Raw genomic sequence first — 23,359 nt, 5'->3', positions numbered from 1 at the left:
TGAGGATGGAGCTGTCTTTGCTGTGTGGGGTTGGGAGGCGATGAGTAGCCTCTAGAGACGGAATTTAAACAAATTTTTACCATTCTACATAGCAGATTAACCTGGAGCTATTTTACTACCGAACTTTTCTCTTTTCATTGCTCAGTTTTTGATGTTTTTTGGGCCCCTGCTCCTCAATTTTGGGGCCCCTGTCTAATTGTCAGGTAGGCTATAGCCTACTTAGCCTTAATGTAGCGCCGCCACTGGACTATCACGAACAAAAACTACGTTAGGGTTGTCACGCAATCAGTTTTAGGCGCCGACGTCACGGAAGCCGCCCCTGAAGAATTTCCACTTGGCATGCTTGGTAAGCCCTAATGAAGAATTTCACAGCAGCAAGATGGGAAATCAGGTTTTATAAGTGGATCTATGACCAGTGACCCCCAATTTCTTGACCTGGAATAAAGAACCTGGTCTATAACCACAGGGTACATTGTCTACTAAAGTTAAAAGGAAATAATCAACTATTTGCATTTGTTGGAGCTTGAAGGAGGAGGGTTTTTAGCCATGCATCGTAGTAACGAAAGGCTCTTAGTTTGAGCCGAGCCGTAGTAGTAGTATTAGGTTCACGGGTAGTTGAGCGGTTTTCAAAAGAGCGTTTTGGAATAAAACGGTGCCCAAAACAGCGGTTTGCAAAACCGCGTGGAAGCAAAACCGCGGTTGCTGTTTCCGCGTTTCTCAATACAGCGCTATTTCCCAAAACAGCGGTTGCTGTTTCCGCGTTTCTCAATATAACGCTATTTTCCCAACCAGCGGTTTAGCACTACAGCGTTTCATAACCGTTTGTGATCCTCAGGTTATGGACTGGTTCGCGGAATATATTTTGGAAAAGGTGGCAGCAAATTAATAAGAGTATATTTTGGAAAAGGTGGCAGCAAATTAATAAGAGTATATTTTGGAAAAGGTGGCAGCTAATTAATAGGAAAATATTTTGGAAAAGGTGGCAGCTAATTAATAGGAAAATATTTTGGAAAAGGTGGCAGCTAAATAATTGGAAAATATTTTGGAAAAGGTGGCAGCTAATTAATAGGAGAATATTTTGGAAAAGGTGGCAGCTAATTAATAGGAGAATATTTTGGAAAAGGTGGCAGCTAATTATTAGGAGGATATTTTGGTAAAGGTGCCAGCTAATTGATAGGAAAATATTTTGGAAAAGATGGTAGGTAATTAATAGGAGAATATTTTGGACCAGGTGGCAGCTAATTAATAGGAGAATATTTTGAAAAGGTGGCAGCTAACTAATGGGAGAATATTTTGGAAAAGGTGGCAGCAAATTAATAGGAGAATATTTTGGAAAAGGTGGCAGCTAATAGGAGTATATTTTGGAAAAGGTGGCAGCTAATCAATATCAGAATATTTTGGAAAAGGTGGCAGCTAATTAATAGGAGGATATTTCGGATAAGGTGGAAGGTAATTTATAGGAGTTCAAATAACCCATCCCAACCAAACATTAAAACGCATTAACACACTAAACCACGAAACTGTTTGTTTCACAACCATTAAAATTCAAACCTAGAGCTGAAATCAATGCTAATTAGAGACCGGCATTATCCATCCGTTATCCGTAAATTAGTGAATAATCGATTATTTATAGATAAATGTTGTGGACATAATTCGATTTAATATACAACTTCTGTTGATAATTCTGGATTATGGGTAAAATAACGTGGATAATGGATAGATAATGCCGAGCTCTAATACTTATACCTTCAACAATACGAAACAACGCTCAAGATACAAACGCTGTAATCAAAATGCGCTGAAACGAGAAATGGCTATAATGGCAAACGCGTTTATGAAAAAGCCGTTTTGGACAATGCTGTTTTGATAACACGCCCAATCGATAACATACCGTAGTATTAGTGGCCGGAGTTTTTGCTTTCATTATCGTTAGTTTATAGTTTAAAAGGAACTCGATATTACCTCAACCCACCGAGCTCGGTTAGAGATTATATTTTAATTAAAATTTTACCTGATCGCACCCGGGTCGCTCGCACAGTTGTAAGACACTCTACCACTGTACCATAAAGACTCGACTTAAAGTTCGAAGTTTCATCCTTTAGTTTATCTCTAAAGTATCAGGTATGGGGGGGAGGTACTTCTCTTTCTATGGGGTCGGACACTTCTGAATTTTTATTTTTAGGGTCTTTGAATTTTCTTTCTATTTGTGTTCTAATTAAATGGATAACGATGTGGCTACTATTATGCCCCAGCCCTTAGGTCAACTTGTTCAATCTCAAACGCCACGAAGAACACAAAGGATAATTATTCTACACAAATTAATCACAAATTGATTTAGTCTCCTATAGTTAGTCATTGCTAAAATTTAAAGTGGTCCAGGGAATTTTTAAACTGGTCATTTTCCCACTGTCACAATCTTATTTCCGCAGTTTAGCTTTTCTTGCTTTATTAGTGATATCTACTTTCAAAAGAAACTAGGCAGTTTCGCTTGTTATTTCGCATAAACTTGCCCTCCATTTGTAGATGTCACTAAACTGTGGGGAAAACTGAAGTCTGAACTTGTGCCATTACCAGTTTGATTGACTAAAATACTTCTAGGTATACGGTATAACGCTACAAAAGAAAAACTGTTCGAAGCTCTTGAAAACGCCATCTATTTATTTGCTCATGGATTGGATTATTATTTTAATGACGTCGTGAACGGTTTGATCAACGATACTTTGACGCCCAAAGTGAACTGCGATATGACCAATGGTGGCACATGGAGAGAAGGAGAGATATTGTCCAAGTAAGTGTACTTGAATTAATTAACAATTTGATACAGACCCCCCCCCCATTCTTAGAAACGTCATCATTACGAAACTATATGCTTCATGATATGAGAAATTACCAACGACCACATAAAATGCAATTTAAAAAAAAAAAACAGGTTCCGAGGGAAACCCTTACAATTTTGTCGCGCTTTCTACATGAATATTCAAATAATTTTTTACTGAGTGAAATTATGTAAATATTTAAATAATTTAATAACTATTTTTAAAGAAAATAATAAAATCTCCCGCAGTTGGGCTCGAACCCACTTACTACAACCTACCACTACGCTAGAGCACCGCCGCTCCGTAATATTTTGATTCCATCATAGATGGCGACAAAGTCGCTTGTGATAGGGGAGTAGTTTATAGAGGGCGAAGGCGAGACGACGACGAAGGCGGAGCTAATTTTCCGTTTTATGTCCCATAAATGTCCGTAATATTTTGACTCCATTATAGATGGCGACAAAATAAAAAGCATTCTCAATCCTGTAATATTACTCCATGCAAAAAGTCGATGGAAAGCGACATTATTATTACCACTCCTCAAATATTTCTCTAACGTTTCCTTCGTTTATAGACAATCAGAGTATCTAAAGACAGAGTAGCCGAGAGTAGCTTCAATACATAGTTTTCAAACTAGGTGGATTGATACCATTTACACCAGGATACGAGGGTACTTGATACTGCACTTTGTCCACAAAAGAAGCCTTTTACCCATCGTAAATAACCCACTTATTCCATCACTAAAATCTTTAATTTTGATGAATTTGAATGCTAGAGTAATTTCATTTGAAAGATAGTTAAATATATTTATGGTTTCAACTTAAAAGTATTGTAAAATAATATTTATTATTTTTTATGAAACATTTAAAGACATTTTTTAGTAAGCGGTGACTTTTGAACGACAATTTCTAGCAGACTAGGTTTTGTACCGAAACCCCGAACCTGGTATCTAAGATGAAAAATGTAGTTGGAGCTTTTTCGGGGTTAGATTTTTTTATCTTTTTCCAAAAACAATCGTCTGATTCGTCTCGAAAAAGTTCTTCTATATAAAATGCAGAGGGGTTAACAACTAAACAGACCACAGTATCAGAGACTAAAGTTCACCATCCTCGCTGCTGTCGCGAACCGGCGGCCCTCCCCTATTATAATGGAAATGGCCCTTCATGGGAATTGCCGCTGCGTATAGCTCGGAATTTAGTCTGCTTTTTATAGATACTACCCTGATACCAGTAGAGGTATATAATAATCCTCCTTATTAATAAATAGACTTATTTCCAAATACCAAGAAATTTTACCGTTTTTGGAAATTTTTCTACAATTTTTAAGGCTTATGTTGTCTACTCTTACCCCTAATGCGCCCCACAATTCCGATTAATACTTGACCTTTACGAACTCTGGAATAGACCCTTTAAAAGAGGGACGCAAAATAGCCTCAAGACGGGATATCCGGTATGTGGAATACAAAGACTATAGATAGGGCTTCATTGTCACCAGTCCACCAGAAAACAGGTGGTCAAACTTTAGACTCTATTTTACCGCCAACTTAAGAAAAGGGTCTATTAACCATTCAAACCACGCCTACTTTTGGTTCTAATTTTCATTCAGTTGGCAAAACTTAGTAAAATGTTTTTTTACTCATTTCTAGATTGGATCTTGGAATCCCAAAGATGGAATAGACATTAAAGATATCGTATGGCCAGGAGATTCTCCGGTACCACCACGTGGGGTGCCGGAGAAGTTCAACTTGAAGGTGACCTTTATGGAAGAACCGCCTTACATGAATACAATGCTACCTGATAATGTTACTGGCGAGTGTCTGGCCTCAAGAGCCGTCCGATGTCGAATTATACCTGAAGCCCAACTTGTAGGGTACGCATGCGTTGTTTTTAACAACTAAATAACCAAGGCAGGCCCGTAGCCACGGGGGGCACCAGGGGGCAATGCCCCCTCAAAAATATATCCTGCCCCCTCAAATAAGATTTCGGTTTGCCCCTAAATGCCCCCTCAAAATTTTCTAATAATCCCTTATCAAATTAACTTTGCCCCTGTAATGAAAATTTTCATTTTGGTACAGTCGCCGCAATTAAAAACTTTCTCTCTCGCGACGTCTTGTTTCAATCATAAGCCGCAAATTATTGATCTGATACAATGGGTATAAAAAAACGTATCTTATATTGTTGTTTCAATATATTTTTAACTAAGCGTTTTTTTTTCACTCTCCACTTTCCATTTCCAACTGCTAAATAGGGGGTTTTGAATGATTGGGATGATTTTAAAGAGAAGGTGAACAGTTGAGCATAGCTCGTCCGAATTACCGAATGACATTCCAGTAAAGGGAGAGTGATGTTAATTGCAATTTTCTGAATACACGTTCCCCACGGAATCAATGCCTTGAGCCATATTTTTATGGATAGAGATCCCCTTTAATGTTGCACAAATATATAATCAACAATTGTGGAATGAAACTTCAAATTTTCCTCCGGTGAAGATATGGCCACGGGTGCGACATTCTGTTCCACTATGGTTCGCAAATGCCAGGGGGTGGAGAAAGATTTCTATCTACATTAGTGGGCGATTCTTGATGTCAGTTTCAACATAAGTCTGCACGAACGTTTGGTTGAAAACGGCGCATTTCGGAGAGAACCATCTAGAAATTCAATGGCCAACCAATTCCCTCAATATGTCACCCATTGAAAACCGCTTGGTGGAGGAAATACAGGTTCACTGAAAAGGAGAATACCCACATTCAAAGCATAGCATGGGTCACAAAGTGGTGCCTACATTTGAGGAAGTGGTTGTGTTCATTGTATTCAACTAATTGGGATTCGCCATAACGAAGATGACGAACCTTTCTCAAAAAACACTTTATTTACAATGCGAAATTAGCATTATACTAAAGTTCCACTAGTCTTAGCAGTGTATCCGATGGCAAATTATGGTCTTTTTGAGAATCAATGGAATCTGCTGAGCTGCACGAAGTATTAAATCCTTGAAGGTTAAGTAAGGACGCAATGTAGAGTGTGTATATATTTTATTGAGAACTACCCAACCAACATAACAAGTTAAATAAAGAATAAAGACACTTTGCTAATTACTATCGAACATTTATTCTTAATTATGAACATTGTTAGGATAAATACATTTATGCGTTTTCATTTTTAATTTCATTATGCGATTAATATTTGATCATCTTACCGTTGGCGTTTACAACCTGTTGCATTCTCTGCGGCATTGATGAAAACAGATTGTTTATATAATCGGGGCGCTCACCAATCTCTTCCCATGCGGCCTGGATGATGGTGAAAAGTTTGTCCTTATCATTGGGAATTATATTGTTCTGGGATACAATCCTTTTCATAATCGCCCAGACGTTTTCGATTGGAGATAAGTCGGGTGAATTTCTTGGCCAGTTCATTAGATCTATTTCCGGATGATTCTCCTTCAAATACGCCATGGTTGCACGGGACTTGTGTATACTCGAATTATCTTGTTGAAATATAAATTTACCGTCCGGAAAATGATTGTCTACAACATGAGGGAAAAACGTATGTTCCAATACATCAATATACTTATCGGAATTTAGGTGCCCTTCTATTCGTGCTAAGGTGCCAATTCCATGTTTTGAAATATAACCCCACACTGGCACAGAAAACCGTCCGCTATTCCGGATTGAATGAATGTTAGCCGCATCATATCGGGTCCCTTTCTCTCTCCACACTCTTACGTGATGGTCCGTAGATGAACAAAATGTTGATTCGTCGCTGATGACAACTTCATCCCATTCGTTCCTCCAGTGCAGGTGAGCGCGCGCAAATGCTAGGCGTTCTTGTTCGTGCTCTGGTTTGAGATATGGCTTCTCCGCGGCGATACGACTGTGTAGCCCAACGTCACGTAATCGGTTTCTAATCGTTGTTTCCGACGCTTCCAATTCCATGATGGATTTTACAGATCGAACAGTGGTGGTAGGATTATTCACAACAAGAGCAGCAATAACGTCGTCTTCTTCTGCAGTGGTAACGCGTGGAGTTCCAGGTCTTGGTTTGTCGGTCAATCGCCCATTCTCACCATAAGCGGCTAGCCAAGACCTCACGGTTGGCTTTGCCTCATGTAACGCAACGAGCCTATTGCGTTCTTCCTGTGATAATCTTGGCATACTGACTGGTGAGAGAGTGAGACAAACTGATAGTATTTATATAACAATTTATGGTAAAAAATATATTCTAACATATATTTTTTACCATAAATTGTTATATAAATACTATCAGTTTGTCTCACTCTCTCACCAGTCAGTATGCCAAGATTATCACAGGAAGAACGCAATAGGCTCGTTGCGTTACATGAGGCTGCTCGGGGTGTTCCTTTTATTGCGCAGCAACTGGGCTGTTCAAAGCAAACCGTGAGGTCTTGGCTAGCCGCTTATGGTGAAAATGGGCGATTGACCGACAAACCAAGACCTGGAACTCCACGCCTTACCACTGCAGAAGAAGACGACGTTAATGCTGCTCTTGTTGTGAATAATCCTACCACCACTGTTCGATCTGTAAAATCCATCATGGAATTGGAAGCGTCGGAAACAACGATTAGAAACCGATTACGTGACGTTGGGCTACACAGTCGTATCGCCGCGGAGAAGCCATATCTCAAACCAGAGCACGAACAAGAACGCCTAGCATTTGCGCGCGCTCACCTGCACTGGAGGAACGAATGGGATGAAGTTGTCATCAGCGACGAATCAACATTTTGTTCATCTACGGACCATCACGTAAGAGTGTGGAGAGAGAAATGGACCCGATATGATGCGGCTAACATTCATTCAATCCGGAATAGCGGACGGTTTTCTGTGCCAGTGTGGGGTTATATTTCAAAACATGGAATTGGCACCTTAGCACGAATAGAAGGGCACCTAAATTCCGATAAGTATATTGATGTATTGGAACATACGTTTTTCCCTCATGTTGTAGACAATCATTTTCCGGACGGTAAATTTATATTTCAACAAGATAATTCGAGTATACACAAGTCCCGTGCAACCATGGCGTATTTGAAGGAGAATCATCCGGAAATAGATCTAATGAACTGGCCAAGAAATTCACCCGACTTATATCCAATCGAAAACGTCTGGGCGATTATGAAAAGGATTGTATCCCAGAACAATATAATTCCCAATGATAAGGACGAACTTTTCACCATCATCCAGGCCGCATGGGAAGAGGTTGGTGAGCGCCCCGATTATATAAACAATCTGTTTTCATCAATGCCGCAGAGAATGCAACAGGTTGTAAACGCCAACGGTAAGATGATCAAATATTAATCGCATAATGAAATTAAAAATGAAAACGCATAAATGTATTTATCCTAACCATGTTCATAATTAAGAATAAATGTTCGATAGTAACTAGCAAAGTGTCTTTATTCTTTATTTAACTTGTTATGTTGGTTGGGTAGTTCTCAATAAAATATATACACACTCTACATTGCGTCCTTACTTAACCTTCAAGGATTTAATACTTCGTGCAGCTCAGCAGATTCCATTTATTCTCAAAAAGACCATAATTTGCCATCGGATACACTGCTAAGACTAGTGGAACTTTAGTATAATGCTAATTTCGCATTGTAAATAAAGTGTTTTTTGAGAAAGGTTCGTCATCTTCGTTATGGCGAATCCCAATTAGTTGAATACAATGAACACAACCACTTCCTCAAATGTAGGCACCACTTTGTGACCCATGCTATGCTTTGAATGTGGGTATTCTCCTTTTCAGTGAACCTGTATTTCCTCCACCAAGCGGTTTTCAATGGGTGACATATTGAGGGAATTGGTTGGCCATTGAATTTCTAGATGGTTCTCTCCGAAATGCGCCGTTTTCAACCAAACGTTCGTGCAGACTTATGTTGAAACTGACATCAAGAATCGCCCACTAATCTAGATAGAAATCTTTCTCCACCCCCTGGCATTTGCGAACCATAGTGGAACAGAATGTCGCACCCGTGGCCATATCTTCACCGGAGGAAAATTTGAAGTTTCATTCCACAATTGTTGATTATATATTTGTGCAACATTAAAGGGGATCTCTATCCATAAAAATATGGCTCAAGGCATTGATTCCGTGGGGGACGTGTATTCAGAAAATTGCAATTAACATCACTCTCCCTTTACTGGAATGTCATTCGGTAATTCGGACGAGCTATGCTCAACTGTTCACCTTCTCTTTAAAATCATCCCAATCATTCAAAACCCCCTATTTAGCAGTTGGAAATGGAAAGTGGAGAGTGAAAAAAAAACGCTTAGTTAAAAATTTATTGAAACAACAATATAAGATACGTTTTTTTATACCCATTGTATCAGATCAATAATTTGCGGCTTATGATTGAAACAAGACGTCGCGAGAGAGAAAGTTTTTAATTGCGGCGACTGTACACAAATGTTAAAACTATTTAGAATGTATATCAACATATTTCAGACTTCATTGTCTTTACCTGTGTATATTCCTGATACACTTTACTTGATATGTATCCCTGATATACTGGAATTTTTAGGTTTTGTTGTTATTCTTGATATAAATCGCTGGTTTTGTCATCCAGGACCAAAATATTATGTCGGAGTACAGCGAGGGGTCGGACGTTTTGGAAAAAGTGTACGGGATTTTGAAATCCAATTTGATTTCTTCGGATTCCAGAATTCGATAAAATCGAATGAATTTCATCAAATTTTGCGATATTTCCCGTGATTCCGTCGGATTTTGCTATTTTTCCCGTGATTTCGACAGATTTTGCGATATTTCTAGTGATTCCGTCGGATTCTGCGATATTTCCCTTGATTTCGTTGGATTTTGAAGTTTTTCACGTGATTTCCTCGGATTTTGAGATTTTCCCCTTGATTTCGTCGGATTTTGTGATTTCTTTGGTTTTTGGATTTCGTGAAGTTTGTAATGGATTTCACGATTTCTTTACTAATTTTGTTTCTGATTTTGTGATTTCACTTCTGATTTCGTGATTTTTATGTTGATTTCGTGATTTCTTTGTTGATTTTGTGTTTTTTTTCCTGATTTTATGATTTCTTTAATGATTTTGTGATTTCTTTGCTGATTTCGGATTTTTATTTTATTTCGAAATCATCATTGATTTCGGATTTCTTAAGTTGGATTTCACGGGCAGCGTACGAGATTTCATGAATGACCGACCCCTCGGGGTACAGATTTACACTTGACGCGAGGCAAGCTTTTCCTGCCCAACTCGCGTATTTTCACTTTAACGACGAGCTATGTTACATGAAAGAAAGTGAAACTTAACTTCCCTAGCCAACGAAAAAGATCTGACTAGAAATTAAGATTTAGAATTGTTTATTAACAATTTATTTTTTATACTTTTTAAAAAAGTTTGATTTTAAAATGTTAAATGAGTGTCAATAATGAAATATTGCGGAAATATTTATTGTCTGACATTTCGATATTATGTTATTCCATAAAAAAAAAATACATTTGCCATGCCCCCTCACAGAAAGATACTGCCCCTCTGCGTAACTTTTCTGGCTACGGGCCTGAACCAAGGTCCAAAAGATATTTGTAGGAGTTTAATTTAATCTTGTTCTTTCTTCATAACTCCACAGAGTGAATATGACCGAGGCTTACAAGAACCCAAAGTATTTTCGATGCTGTACGGGTTTCTGCATTGATTTGCTGCAACAGTTCGCTAAGGACCTTGGATTCACCTACGATCTTCATAGGATCGAAGATGGCACATGGGGTGTACAAAGTGTAAGCTCAACAACTTTACCTTTTGGTTATAGTGTATTCTTTTTACTGCTCTGGGACGCTCTCGGGTTACTCTGAAAATTTCCCGCGTTCCTTTTAAAGATCCAGATCCGCTCTTGCTTGTATTTCCGTTTTCGCTTTACCGACTGCTCGGCCCTAGATCCACTCGCAGCTGATCTGTACAAGGAGAATTTTTTAGCCCATCTATAGGACTTAGGAAACCAGTGTACTAAATAGTGGGGAAATTGGTTTGAAAGCACGAACCGTTATACATAAAGAAGTCGGGCTTTTTACATATCTGGCCGCCATTTTTTAAGATGGCCGCTGATTGAAAAAATCTTTCCTAGTGAGTGCCTGCTACTACGTCCGTGCAAATTTTCAGCCTTCTACGTCAAGTTGGGCTTTGATTATCAGTAAGTCGGTCAGTCAGTCAGTCAGTTAGGACTTTGACTTGCAGGTTTAGAGAGATGGGATAGTAGCAAGGTTCGTCAAGAAAAGTGCTAGTAGTACGTCACACCCTCCCAAGTCTTACCGCTGTTCTGGTAGCCATATTGGGTGGTCTCAGCTTCATTCCTGCTTCGAACCCACCCAATATGGCAGCATAAATTATGTCACGAGACTCGGCTCCTCCTCCAACTGAAAGCTCTACGCGAGCGATCTCAGAGCAGTAAGATGTTATACGCTATTACCTTCATGGGGACTAATTTAAAACATGTTACTGATGCAGGCCAATGGAATTTGGAATGGGTTGATTGCTGCACTGTTGAACCACAAGGCTGATTTAGTCGTCACTTCCATAAAAATTAATTCCGGTCGACAACAAGATGTGGATTTCACCGTGCCCTTTTTGGAAACGGGTATTGCTATTGTGGTCGCCAAGAGAACTGGTGTTATCTCGCCCAAAGCTTTCTTGGGTATGTCCACAGTTTCTTTAATATTTTGAGGATGTTTATTGGCAACGGCTATGATGCCAATCGAAACAGTACCAAATTGGGGCTAGATATAAGACCAGCTGTCGTCGCCCCTAGAGAGAGAGTGCCGAAACTATCTCTTGAGTCGAATATGTTTCAATATTGGTCGCGGCGTGGCGCTAGAGAACCTCGCGCCGTATCTCCATTCCAGTTCATCTGTATTTAATGCTCTTAAGTTAAATATAATATTTCTGCCACCATATATGCATATATGTTTATAAGCTGGTGGTCCCTATGAACAAACGTTTGACTTACCACGAAGCCAAATTGATGCTATTTTAATCCGCTTGAACCGGTTATGCATATGACGCTTTTAATTAAGTCAATTCTAAGCATTTCCATAAATATTTATGTCCTTCGAAATTACGAAACGGTATGAATATTTTAACGTTTAAAAAAACCTACGGCCTGGACAACAAAGTCATTTTGATGCCAGCATAAGTTCATAAAATATGTTCCATAAGTTTGTAACTGGTCAATGAGAGCTTGTCATGAAATGACGTGGGTCATAGATTCCAGTGAAGCGACGCCTGGTGATACGATGTCAAGCTGCTTGGTACAAACTAAATAGGATGATGTACTGCAAAACCGAGTGTGGTCAATTCTGGCGTCGTTCTCAAACTAGCTCTCTAGCATTACGAAGTATAGGTAGTGTCATACTTATGGAACCTATCTTTCAAACTTATGATAACAGTACTGAAAACTCTCCTTCCACGACAAGAGAATTAAATAAGGGAGTAGAAACTTTCGCGTGAAAGACTTTGCTCTACCAATGCGTACTTGAATCACAAGTAACAGGCCAGGTCTTGCTCTGGTATGTCTACCCTTTCCCTTCGCTAGAAGGCGTTAGATTTGTCATGTAACAAAAATTAACCGTGCTAGTTCACTACAAACGAGATATACAAGGCCCATGCGGGCGCCATTTTTTTCTGGACCTTTTAAATCGCCACGATTCTAAGCTAGAGGCGCGTTTAAGTTTAAAAAAAATTACGTAAACCTTACGTGGCCATCTGTCTGCTCTAAGTTTCAAACCTCGAGCGAGGGAGTGTGCGGCGGGATTTCATGTGCATTAAGCCTAATTAGTAAGTGTATTAAAGAGACTAAAAAGCGCCATCTATCAACCACACAAGTCAAATATAAATGGGTGAGGGACCCCCATTCGAAGCGAGCGTGAATGGGCCTTGTACATCTCGTTGGTAGTGGCTAGTTATTGGAGACGCTACCACTCCTTTGAGCTGCATCGTGCTTTCTATTACCACTCCCTTTCATTATTCTCTCTGGCCCACGCCGACCGTTTCGAGTGACAATAATTATTTTCTCAACTGACTCTATAAAAATAAACTCGAGGTTCCATTGTCGCGAATTTATGCCCTCGAAAAGTAACGGGATATGTCGTGGTACAAATTTGCATTCTTCAAATTTCGCCCTAGAATGTTTTATCAGAAATATGAGGTAGTTAAGAGTTAGCCCTCGCTGGGTTATCTTTCGTACTGGGAGCCATTAGGAATTTCTGCTACTTTACATAGCGGAAAAAATAAAATTGTCTTCGTACTTGAAGTTAATAAACCTAAAGTTCTTAAATTTGAGAATGACACAATTTTACAAGATAATTTTTACCCACTAAATCGCGACTGTTTCAAATCGTACTGCTTAATTAATGAAAGATTTAAGTGTCTTAATTGAAATGAGAATGAAATGGCCGGACAACATTTCTTTATTGATTTAGATTAACTACAAAATCATTAACACTGCTTAATTACCGCTCATTTTTAAATAAATTTTTGGAAGATTCAAAAGATGTGGTTCTTAGCATAACGTTAATTTTTCATGAACAAAAACTAGAATTTTTATTTTAAACAAAAACCGCCAATTTGTGACCACGTGTGTAGAAGAGCTTGGTGTTTTGGTATCTAATTGGTTAGTTTCTTATGGCGTTTCATATGTTATAGATGAACGTTATTCTTATTACTTCAAATATGAGACTTTTATTTGAAGATTTGTATAATATAAGCGGACTATTTTCGGTTAGTTATGGTATTGGTATTGCTTTTGATTTCATTTTATCAACCTAAAATGATTGTAAAACGTTTAATTAAACTTTTTAACGACGAATGAGGTACAGCGATTGAGAGCACAAGATTTAGGCGTGTAATTTGAAGAAAGATTTTGGATTGATGTTCCGCACGACTCTGTGCTATGAAATTATTTTATCTCAATTATCTTCTAGAACCAAGTTTCGACTTCAATCATATTATAATCTAATACATTTAGGAATTTTTAACGACAAACATTTTACTAACAACGCTAAGCACGGTCGTTAACATCGACTTACAAATTCCACCATCCATGTCATAGTACGACTTTGTCTTCAAAACTTCCTCGCAGTTTTTTACCAAGAATTTTACCGCCATTTCTTTCAAATCCTTAACGTCGTACTTGTTGGCGATTTGAAGTACTTCAGGGGCGTTTTCCACGTCTATATTCTTCCTAATACAGTCCAAACACAATGACTTCAATTTAGGCAACAGGCATAGATTGGCTGCTTCCAACAAGGCAAAGCGGTTTTGAATTATATTTGGCGGCTTTTGACCCGTGTAGATGAAATGCAGCAAGTCCTCAACGACAGAAGCGTCGAGTACTCCGTTCCAATTGATTCTGTTACTATCTTTTTCCTTCATGTCGGTTAAGAACATTGCTCGAAAATAATTTGATTCCGATGCCAATATTACTCTGTGGCATGGAAAATCACCGTTGGACGTTTCGATAACTATGTCGGTTAGTAAGTTATTGTCCAACATTGATTTCTGCGGAGCAGGACAATTTGGTCTCGCCGAATCGGTCTCGCCATTTTGGTCTCGCCGATTTGGTCGCGGGACTAATTGGTCTCACCGATTTGGTCTTGGTACTATTTGGTCTCGGGACTATTTGGTCTCGGGACTATTTGGTATCGTGATTATTTGGTCTCGGGACTATTTGGTATCGTGATTAATTGGTCGCGGGACTATTTGGTATCGTGATTATTTGGTCTCGGGACTATTTGGTATCGTGATTATTTGGTCGCGGGACGGTTTGGTCTCGTGATTATTTGGTTATCTAATTAGTTGCCTCCTTTTCCAAAGCAATGGTCCCAATAATTCGTCGCCACCTTTTCCAAAATATTCTCCTATTAAATAGTTGCCACCTTTTCCCAAATATTCTCCTATTAATTAGCTGCCACCTTTTCCAAAATATTCTGCTATTAATTAGCTGCCACCTTTTCCAAAACATTCTGCTATTAATTAGCTGCCACCTTTTCCAAAACATTCTCCTACTAATTAGCTACCACCTTTTCCTAAACATTCTCCTACTAATTAGCTGCCACCTTTTCCGAAATATTCTCCTAATAGTTAGCTGCCACCTTTTCCTAAATATTCTCCTATTAATTAGCTGCCACCTTTTCCAAAATATTCTGCTATTAAATAGCTGCCACCTTTTCCAAAATATTCTGCTATTAATTAGCTGCCACCTTTTCCAAAATATTCTGCTATTAACTAGCTGCCAACTTTTCCAAAACATTATCCTACTAATTAGCTCCCACCTTTTCCAAAATATTCTCCAATTAATTAGCTGCCACCTTTTCAAAAATATTCTCCTATTAATTATCTGCCACCTTTTCCAAAACATTCTCCTACTAATTAGCTACCACCTTTTTCAAAACATTCTCCTACTAATTAGCTGCCACCTTTTCCAAAATATTCTCCTAATAGTTAGCTGCCACCTCTTCCAAAATATTCTCATAATAGTTAGCTGCCACCTTTTCCAAAATATTCTCCAACCAATTAGCTCCCACCTTTTCCAAAATATTCTTCTAATAGTTAGCTGCCACCTTTTTCAAAATATTCTCCAATTAATTAGCTGCCACCTTTTCCAAAATATTCTCCTATTAATTATCTGACACATTTTCCAAAATGTTTCTATTATTGCTAATAAATTGTTCGTGGTAAGAGGCGGGCTTTTAATACTCATATAAATAATCTTCTTACCCCCAAACAATGTTGGGTTGGGTTAGGTCCCGAGACCCATTTGTCCCGAGACCCAATTGTCCCGAGACCCATTTGTCCCGAGACCCTATTGTCCCGAGACCCAATTGTCCCGAGACCCAATTGTCCCGAGACCCATTTGTCCCGAGACCCAATTGTCCCGAGACCCATTTGTCCCGAGACCCATTTGTCCCGAGACCCAATTGTCCCGAGACCCAATTGTCCCGAGACCCATTTGTCCCGAGACCAAAACGGCGAGACCAAAACGGCGAGACCAAATCGGCGAGACCATAACGGCGAGACCGTGATTTCTGGGATACAAATGATTTTCGCGAGACTTCGTCGTTGGTGACCAAAACATAGGTGAATGGCAAACCCTGATGGTATTTTATATCTTGTTGCGTGATATCGTACAATAGATCAAAACAGAACGAATTGTTGTTGACTGCAGTCGTCGCTCTTCTTTGGCTCATTATAAAGTCGTTGTTTTTTACATCGTATATTATTACTTTGCAATAGCCTTTTTCATACCTAAATAGAAAAATACCAAAAATAAATTACTATTATCATCATTTAAATGCCGACTTCCAGCGAAAAGGGTTCTAGCGAACTGAAAAACCGAGCATCGAGACTAACAATGAAGCGACCGTGCCGATTTTCGAAGTCCCGCTGAGTCAAAAGTTGGAAGTGTTCTCGCTAACTGAAAGCCGTGCAATGTGGTTCTAGCGAACTGAAGATACACAATAGAGAATTTCCTTCAGGGGAAAGCAAAAAATCGAGAGGAAATAAATTTAAAAGGATATCTATTGTTCATCTTCAGTTCGCTAGAACCACATTGCACGGCTTTCAGTTAGCGAGAGCCCTTCCAACTTTTGACTGAGCGGGACTTCGAAAATCGGCACGATCGCTTCATTGTTAGTCTCGATGCTCGGCTTTTCAGTTCGCTAGAACCCTTTTCGCTGGAAGTCGGCCTTTAAAGGAACAATTTTTAGTAAAATGATTCTCCTTGGCCATAATAATTGTGCTTTTTATACAAGGTGTTTCTGACAAGTCTGCAATAAATTTAAGGGGGTGTTCTTAGGGTCAAACTGAGTGAAACGTGGCCGCACTTAATAGTAAGCCCATTGAGTTGAACATTTACACTTCTGGTTGATAAAGATAAATTACCATCTTAGATTGAAGACTATTGAAATTGTCTGGTACTTTTAAAACATCTCGGCAGACGGACGTGACTAGACTTCAACGCTAAGGAGCCCACATCTATGTAACTAAATATTGTAGACCCCATGTTCTTCGACACTTTCAAGTAGTTTGCCCATATAAGATATGTTCCATAGCTGTGACACTACCCTATACTTTGTAATGTTAGAGACTTACTGAGAGCTAGTTTGAGAACGACGCGAGAATTGACTAGTCTAGGGTTTGCAGTCCATCTTGCTATTTAGCCTTGACAGCGCCTCATCAGGTGTCGATTTACCTCAAATCTATGACCTACGTAACTTCATGACACGCTCTCGGTAATCAGTTACTTACTTATTGGACATATCTTATGAACTCGTGGTTTGACTCGAAGAACACGCCCTTAAATCTATGGCAGACTCATTTGTCTATTGTGTTGTCGAGATCACATGATCCATCTTCTTGAAGTGGATCATTCATACCTGATCTATAGTTGTTGTTTTTAGTTTCGGTCAATGGAAAAACAAATACCTGAGGCTTGCGTCTTTGGACGTTCCGCAAAAGTTGAAGAACCTCGTGTAACCTCTAAAACTGGTCCAGACGAGCATTTGCCATTCGTGAACCTCTTCGCCGTGTTGATCCTTTGCTATAACTTTTTGCAACCAACTAAAACTCATTAATTGTCTTTGTTCCCTGAATGATTGTTTAGGGATAATGAATAACCTTCCTGCGTTTTGGGGAGGCGCTTGGGTTTTGACGTTCGTGGACATTGACATAGCGAATGGTAACTATCCTGTAAAAGTTTTAAAATTAGTATAAAATATTTTTTATTTTGACTTTTGAGTGGTTTTTATTTTAAATATTGATCTTTGTCCCAAGTTTTTCTTTAAATAGATCCACTTTAGTGTCCATGTTGTGTATTGGAAAAGTGAGATCTTATCAGAAAAAATTATAGAACTGAAACGGTGTTGCAATATTCCACCGAGTTCTTGAAGATTAAAATATTTTAGGACTTATTTTTTATAAAGAGCAGTAGGACCAGGGAGAAATAAGGTAGATGGAGTTGAAATGATGATGGGCGACCTGGGCATTGAAACTCTCGAGGTGTACCTTGCCAACGCCCCTAACCTTCGGTAGGCGATTTTGAAGTGCTGTATTTGTATTAGAACTAGGTTCTATTTTAAAGTCAGAGGGGCGTCCATTAAGATTCCGTACTGTACAACCCTACCTTACCGCTGAGGATGCTGGGAGGACTTCGGTGTGGTAGGTGGAGGTACAGGGGGAAAGTTATGGGTATGGGGGTTTTCACTGCATCCTTCTCTCCCTCAACGTAGGACCAAGTACAGTGGGATGGTTCCATGGTCAATTTAAAATCGAAAATGTTCTGTCACATTTTGCCCCAAGTTATAATTAGATTGTTTTACATCTGTAGTGTAGGATAGTGTTTGATTTTTGCCTACTTCTAGGTTATAAAATAGTTTTATTATTTGAAAACCAAATAAGCACATAGTACACCGGCTGACTCAGTTATGATGGCAGGACGTATACGTTGTCTTTTACTAAAAAAAAGTTACACAGAAATGCTTACACAGATAATATGGAGGCGTAACGTTTCCTTCATAAAAACATTCCTTAATCAATAAGGTATACTTATACTTACATAGTTACTTATATTTCTTTATATTACTATCAAGATTACTATCAATATCTCCCTCTCTCTTTACTTCCATGAAGCTAATTGTTAACGAAAGTTACTTTTTTTGATATCAATAAAGGTATAATTAGTTAATATTTTTTTTGCTAAGATCTCGCTGGTTTGATACTTAAATACCCGAAAATAAATGCAGTCCGCCACCAATAATCTAATGGAAATTAATTATATTAGAAAAAGTAACAACAAATGCTAGGACCGGAAACACGGACGCGTAACTGTTAATTATAATGAATTCACTTAAGTGGCAGACTAATCTTTGGTACATTACATAAATCACTATCCTGAAAGAAGATAAAGCTTGTAGATCATCTTTCCTTCCACGAATTTCGAGTTAATTTTTTGCAAAAACGTTAAGAAATCTCTTTAAAAATGACTCGGCATTATCGTCACAATTGATTTCAGTATCGTGTTCATCCGAAGGTTTTGATTTTACCAAGAATTTCTGGGCAATTTCTTTAATATCCTTTACGTCATACTTGTCGGCGACTTCAAGTACTTGAGTGGCGTTGTCCACGTCGATATTCTTTCTGATACTGTTCAAACACATCGATTTCAATTTGGGCAATAAGCAGAGATTGGCGGCTTCTAACAGAGCGAAATGGTTCTGGATTATATTAGGTGGTTTTAAACCCATGTAAATGAAATGAAGCAAATCTTCTACGACGGATGCTTCGAAAACGCCAGTCCAATCGACGGTGTTTGTGGTCTTCTCTTTCATGTCGATTAGGAACATGGTCCGAAAATATTTCGATTCCGCTGCCAAAATTACTTTGTGACATGGAAACGGACCTTCTGATGTCTGGATAACGATATCGGTTAGTAAGTTCTTGTCTAGCATTGATTTCAGAGGTGATAATGATTTGATCAAGAATTCATCCTTTGTGGCAATAGTGTACGTTAGGGTAGAACCCTTGATGATTTCTGGCGTTGAATTACTGGTGTTCATCCATAAATCAAATCTGAATCTATTTGAATTTGAACCAGTCATGGGATGGCGTTGGACCGTTACTAACTCTGTATTTTTGTCCGTTATTGCTATTTGACACGAGGCTTGGTCGTACCTGGACAAATATTTAGATACCAATGTTGACCTCAGACCACCTAACCATAGACAGTCAACTGATAAGGGAGCTAGCTAGGTTTGCTTAGAGGAACGCCTGACACTAGTGGTGGGTATCTTCAAACCCTAGTAAAATTGAGAAATACCGTTAAATTGTAGTGGGTAAACACGTGAGGGCGAATGCTACGCATTGATATTTGTTAACGCGGGTTTGACATGACTTTGTCTGTCCACGTCCATGGTTAGGTGGTCTGAGATTTGACCAATTTCGGAGTACGTTTTGTTAAACTTAAACCTCATTTTTGAATGTAAGTACTATCAAAAGAACAAAGAAAAATCACAAAGAGGCTAACAGGTAGGTCTTTCTGCGACATCCGTAACACCGCTACAATAGTTTCTTGTTTGACCACTTGGAGGCGCAGGCCTGACTTTACAGAATTGTTAAGTACCTTATCAATGGATAATCTGATTGGATAAAATTATTTGGAAACGACTTGCGCTCAAAATGCACGTCAGTCGCTAGCAAAGGCAAGCTGAAATGCCTGTTAGACTTCGAGTTGTACATGTACTTTCGGTACTATTTGTGAATCACATATTGAAGTTAGAATGAAATGGCCAGGCAACCAATTCCTAATCGATTTAGATTTATAAAATATCATTATCATTAACGAGTCCTACCAAAAACAATTCCGTTATGGTTATATTTTATATGAATTTTAAACTTTTCAAAAATTTTGATGAGTAAACGGCCTACTTATTATAAAATTCGCCCAAGGGAACTAATTAGGGCCAAAACACTCATTAAAACGCGTTGTTGTTAATTATTTGCTCCACAGAAATAAGGCAGTTGTCACCAGTGGGGACGGTTTCAACTCTTACCTGATTGTCTTGTCTTTGCTGTACCCGTCAAAGGTGTAAAACGTCATACACCCTTTACGTGTGAAGCCGGTCTTTAATACCCAATAGTGGATTTCTTCGCCATATCTGTCTTTTGCTTTCACAGGTTGAATCCACGTAGGACTATTTGGACTGAGGAATGATTGTTTTGAGATTGTAAAAACTCATTCTTCGTTTTTCGGAGGGATTTGAGTTCTTACTGCGTTAGACATTTTCTGTCGAAAACTAAGCTGTGTTTCTAAAACTGTAAAAGGCTTCTAGTGCATGTCTTTTGAAATATGAGCTCTCGAATGCGCTTTTCAAGTACTGTTGTTTATCACTACTACTTGACAAAACACAAGTTGGGAAACCAAAATAAACCTCTCCGAGTCGAGACACATTATTCTGTTAAGAGGTTTTTCTTAAATAATTTGTAACCGTAAAATTTAAATGTAGGAAAGGGGGCCTAATTGATGCTAATTATTTTAATCGTCATTAATTTAATTAATTCTAGTTGAATCGTTTTAAGAAACTTTATTCCTAAAATCATTTTAAACATGGCTATTGTTGACGTTTTAACAATTTTTGGAAATTTAGGGTATATAAGGCGATTAATTCACTTTAAATGATAAGAAGCCGCAATTGCGTGAACCTTTGGAAGCCCTGCCATTGGGAGGTTAGACGTTTCTCGTAACCCTAGCCGATCGCCGCATACTTCTTAATCCTAACGATCGGAGAAAAAGCCAAAAATTGCTTTCTGCGAACACGTTTGCTCCAATTTGCCATTGCGAACGCGGTGACATCCACAAACACACGCACATAGACACGTCCAGTGTAATACCTCTCCATGACGTCATCGTCACTCGGAGAGGTAATAACGTTTTTCGAAATAATAGCAGCTCCATTAATGTCTACCATCCAGGAGTCCCTATTTAATAAGGTTCACGGGTAGTTGAGCGGTTTTCAAAAGAGCGTTTTGGAATAAAGCGGTTCCTAAAACAGCGGTTTGCAAAACCGCGTACAAGCAAAACCGCGGATGCTGTTTCCGTTATTTCCCAAAACAGCGGTTGCTGTTTCCGCCCAAACTGTGATTGATAGGGAGGGAAATATCTATTATATTAAGTATATAGGACAAAGAACAATATTATGCTAAAAGGAGTAATGTTATATCGGAAGTAAATATAAAATATATTTTTTTGGAAAAGGCATATTATTTTGGGAAGTTAATGAAGATAAAAAACAATATTTTGGAAAAGGCGTACTTTCGTACGCTCAAGATATAAACGCTGTAATCAAAATGCGCTAAAACGAGAAATGGCTATAATGGCAAACGCGCTTATGAAAAAGCCGTTTTGGACAATGCTGTTTTGATAACACGCCCAATCGATAACATACCATTTAATAAGACAATTCGACAATAAACCATTCCATTAGTTGCTAGCAGAGAGAAAGAGCACACAGGCTAAGGTATATTTTCTCACGCCAGATGGAGCTAGAATTCACTACATGTGGGAGGCTGGCAAACTCGCGTTGCCTCTAGCGGTTATTCTTGACGCGAGGGAAATAACCCGAGAAAGTGATCTCCCCGCCCCTGTGGTGTTTTCTTCTCATCTAGTATGAATGGAATGGTCCATAAAACATAATTATTACTCCGATAGAACAACTTCATGCAAAATACAAATGTTCAATGTGTTCAATTGTATTATCCTAATAGACCTTTTCGAGGTAAAAAATGGTATACAACCCTCAGTAACGGGACATATAAGGGGATTGATACATAGCCGTCTCTGCGCACTGTCATGATACAAAAAGATTACAGCGCAATCGCGGAAAACCGAGGTTTAACGCCGTGTCTTTCCCTTTTAGTTACATCGAAATGGTTCATTGCAAAGAAACTTGAAGTTAGAATCTACTAAATTATTGTGTGTGGTTTCTATTCCTTAAGGTCGAGCTAAAGCCAACTTGGGAAGGGAGGAGGGGTTTTTCATATGCCTTTAGTTTCTGCTCATTTCCAAGCAAGTGTTTCAAATAAGAAATTTCAAGGCTTTACAAACCGAAATACAACATTTCAAAGATTACAACAAAACTGTGAAATACTTTTATTTTTGAAATTACATTAAGTTAAATGACATTAAATTTAAAGTTACTAATTCCAATATATCTTGTCTTTCCGTCGTTTAAATTGCATAAAATTTTTCATACACGCGCATTTACACCTACGCTAGTGGTTAATCGAGACACTTTTGCAAAATGTCAATTATGTAACTAATTAAGCGAATAAATTAATTTAATTAGTGACTTAATTAGTTAAATAATTGACAATTTCCAAAACTGTCTCGATTAATCACTAGCGTAGGTGTAAATGCGCGTGTATGCAAAATTTTATGCAATTTAAACGACGGAAAGACAAGATATATTGGAATTAGTAACTTTAAATTTAATGTCATTTAACTTAATGTAATTTCAAAAATAAAAGTTTTTCACAATTTTGTTGTAATCTTTGAAATGTTGTCTTTCGGTTTGTAAAGTCTTGAAATTTTTTATTTGAAACACTTGCTTGGAAATGAGCAGAAACTAAAGGCATATGAACAACCCCTCCCCCCTTCCCAAGTTGGCTTTAGCTCGACCTTAACAAGTTTTTTTTTTATTAGTTCCACCATTAGTTTAAAATATATATTCTATAAGTATGACAGTATTAATACTACAGTCTGAGGTCGAGAACGACGCGAGAATTTGATACTTTTTTGCTGTAGACCTCACTATTTATTGACAGTGTCGTTCCTCTGAGTGCAGCACTGCAGGGGTCAGTTTAGGTGAATAACTTTTCAATAGCCCCTTCCAAAAAGTTTTGAAAAAATGTTCTTAGTCTGAGTCAGTTCAGTTCTTCCTACAAACAGGAAGTAGTTTCCCCGCATAGTCTAGTTCACAACCTAGATATGACGTTTTTTAGCTCCAAGTGCGCATGCGCGAAGA

At 38.5% G+C, this 23,359-nt stretch overlaps 2 protein-coding genes and 1 long non-coding RNA gene across 5 annotated transcripts; 1 reads left to right on the top strand and 2 right to left on the bottom strand.

Annotated features, from left to right (window-relative positions):
• Nucleotides 1–255: 255 nt before the first annotated feature.
• Nucleotides 256–2,811, top strand: LOC149672199 (uncharacterized). Its single transcript, XR_016367198.1, has 2 exons — nucleotides 256–346; nucleotides 2,599–2,811. It is a non-coding gene; the product is annotated as an uncharacterized LOC149672199 (long non-coding RNA).
• An 8,963-nt stretch (nucleotides 2,812–11,774) lies between these two features.
• Nucleotides 11,775–18,444, bottom strand: LOC149672198 (uncharacterized). Of its 3 annotated transcripts, XM_089840404.1 has the most exons (5): nucleotides 18,397–18,436; nucleotides 18,197–18,295; nucleotides 17,268–18,120; nucleotides 15,861–16,088; nucleotides 11,775–14,268 (listed from the first exon to the last, which is right to left on the bottom strand). In XM_089840404.1, exons 3-5 carry the CDS (start codon nucleotides 17,510–17,512, stop codon nucleotides 13,806–13,808), a joined length of 936 nt encoding a protein of 311 aa, XP_089696530.1. In that variant the 5' UTR covers nucleotides 17,513–18,120; nucleotides 18,197–18,295; nucleotides 18,397–18,436; the 3' UTR covers nucleotides 11,775–13,805. The 3 variants fall into 3 exon arrangements, with proteins under 3 accessions (XP_089696530.1, XP_089696531.1, XP_089696532.1); XM_089840405.1 differs by lacking the exon at nucleotides 18,197–18,295 and having other exon boundaries at nucleotides 17,268–17,529; nucleotides 18,397–18,444; XM_089840406.1 differs by lacking the exons at nucleotides 18,197–18,295; nucleotides 18,397–18,436 and having other exon boundaries at nucleotides 11,775–13,796; nucleotides 13,871–14,268; nucleotides 17,268–18,059.
• Nucleotides 18,264–20,675, bottom strand: LOC149672197 (uncharacterized). Its single transcript, XM_089840407.1, has 2 exons — nucleotides 20,390–20,675; nucleotides 18,264–19,511 (listed from the first exon to the last, which is right to left on the bottom strand). The coding sequence occupies exons 1-2, from the start codon at nucleotides 20,434–20,436 to the stop codon at nucleotides 18,782–18,784; spliced, it is 777 nt and encodes a 258-aa protein (XP_089696533.1). The 5' UTR covers nucleotides 20,437–20,675; the 3' UTR covers nucleotides 18,264–18,781.
• Between the last annotated feature and the right edge of the window lie 2,684 nt (nucleotides 20,676–23,359).

This window comes from Phalangium opilio, unplaced genomic scaffold, assembly GCF_054372755.1.
Source record: "Phalangium opilio isolate 3A_F unplaced genomic scaffold, DU_Popi_V2 ptg000054l_1, whole genome shotgun sequence".
Lineage (NCBI taxonomy): Eukaryota > Metazoa > Arthropoda > Arachnida > Opiliones > Phalangiidae > Phalangium > Phalangium opilio.
The sequence above is the reverse complement of the archived record's forward strand: the minus strand, read 5'-3'. Positions and strand labels throughout refer to the sequence as shown.

Bases quoted from the DNA above. Each gene is read 5' to 3' on its own strand.
- LOC149672198 (XM_089840405.1), bottom strand. From the start codon at position 17,512: ATGTCAATGTCCACGAACGTCAAAACCCAAGCGCCTCCCCAAAACGCA. The intron at 16,089-17,267 runs GTATTTGTTTTT...TTTTCTATTTAG, and splicing joins TCCAAAGACGCAAGCCTCAG to GTATGAAAAAGGCTATTGCA. The intron at 14,269-15,860 runs GTCTCGCCGTTA...TCCATGCCACAG, and splicing joins TTTGTATCCCAGAAATCACG to AGTAATATTGGCATCGGAAT.
- LOC149672197 (XM_089840407.1), bottom strand. From the start codon at position 20,436: ATGACGTTTTACACCTTTGACGGGTACAGCAAAGACAAGACAATCAG. The intron at 19,512-20,389 runs GTAAGAGTTGAA...ATATTTGTCCAG, and splicing joins AGCAAAGACAAGACAATCAG to GTACGACCAAGCCTCGTGTC.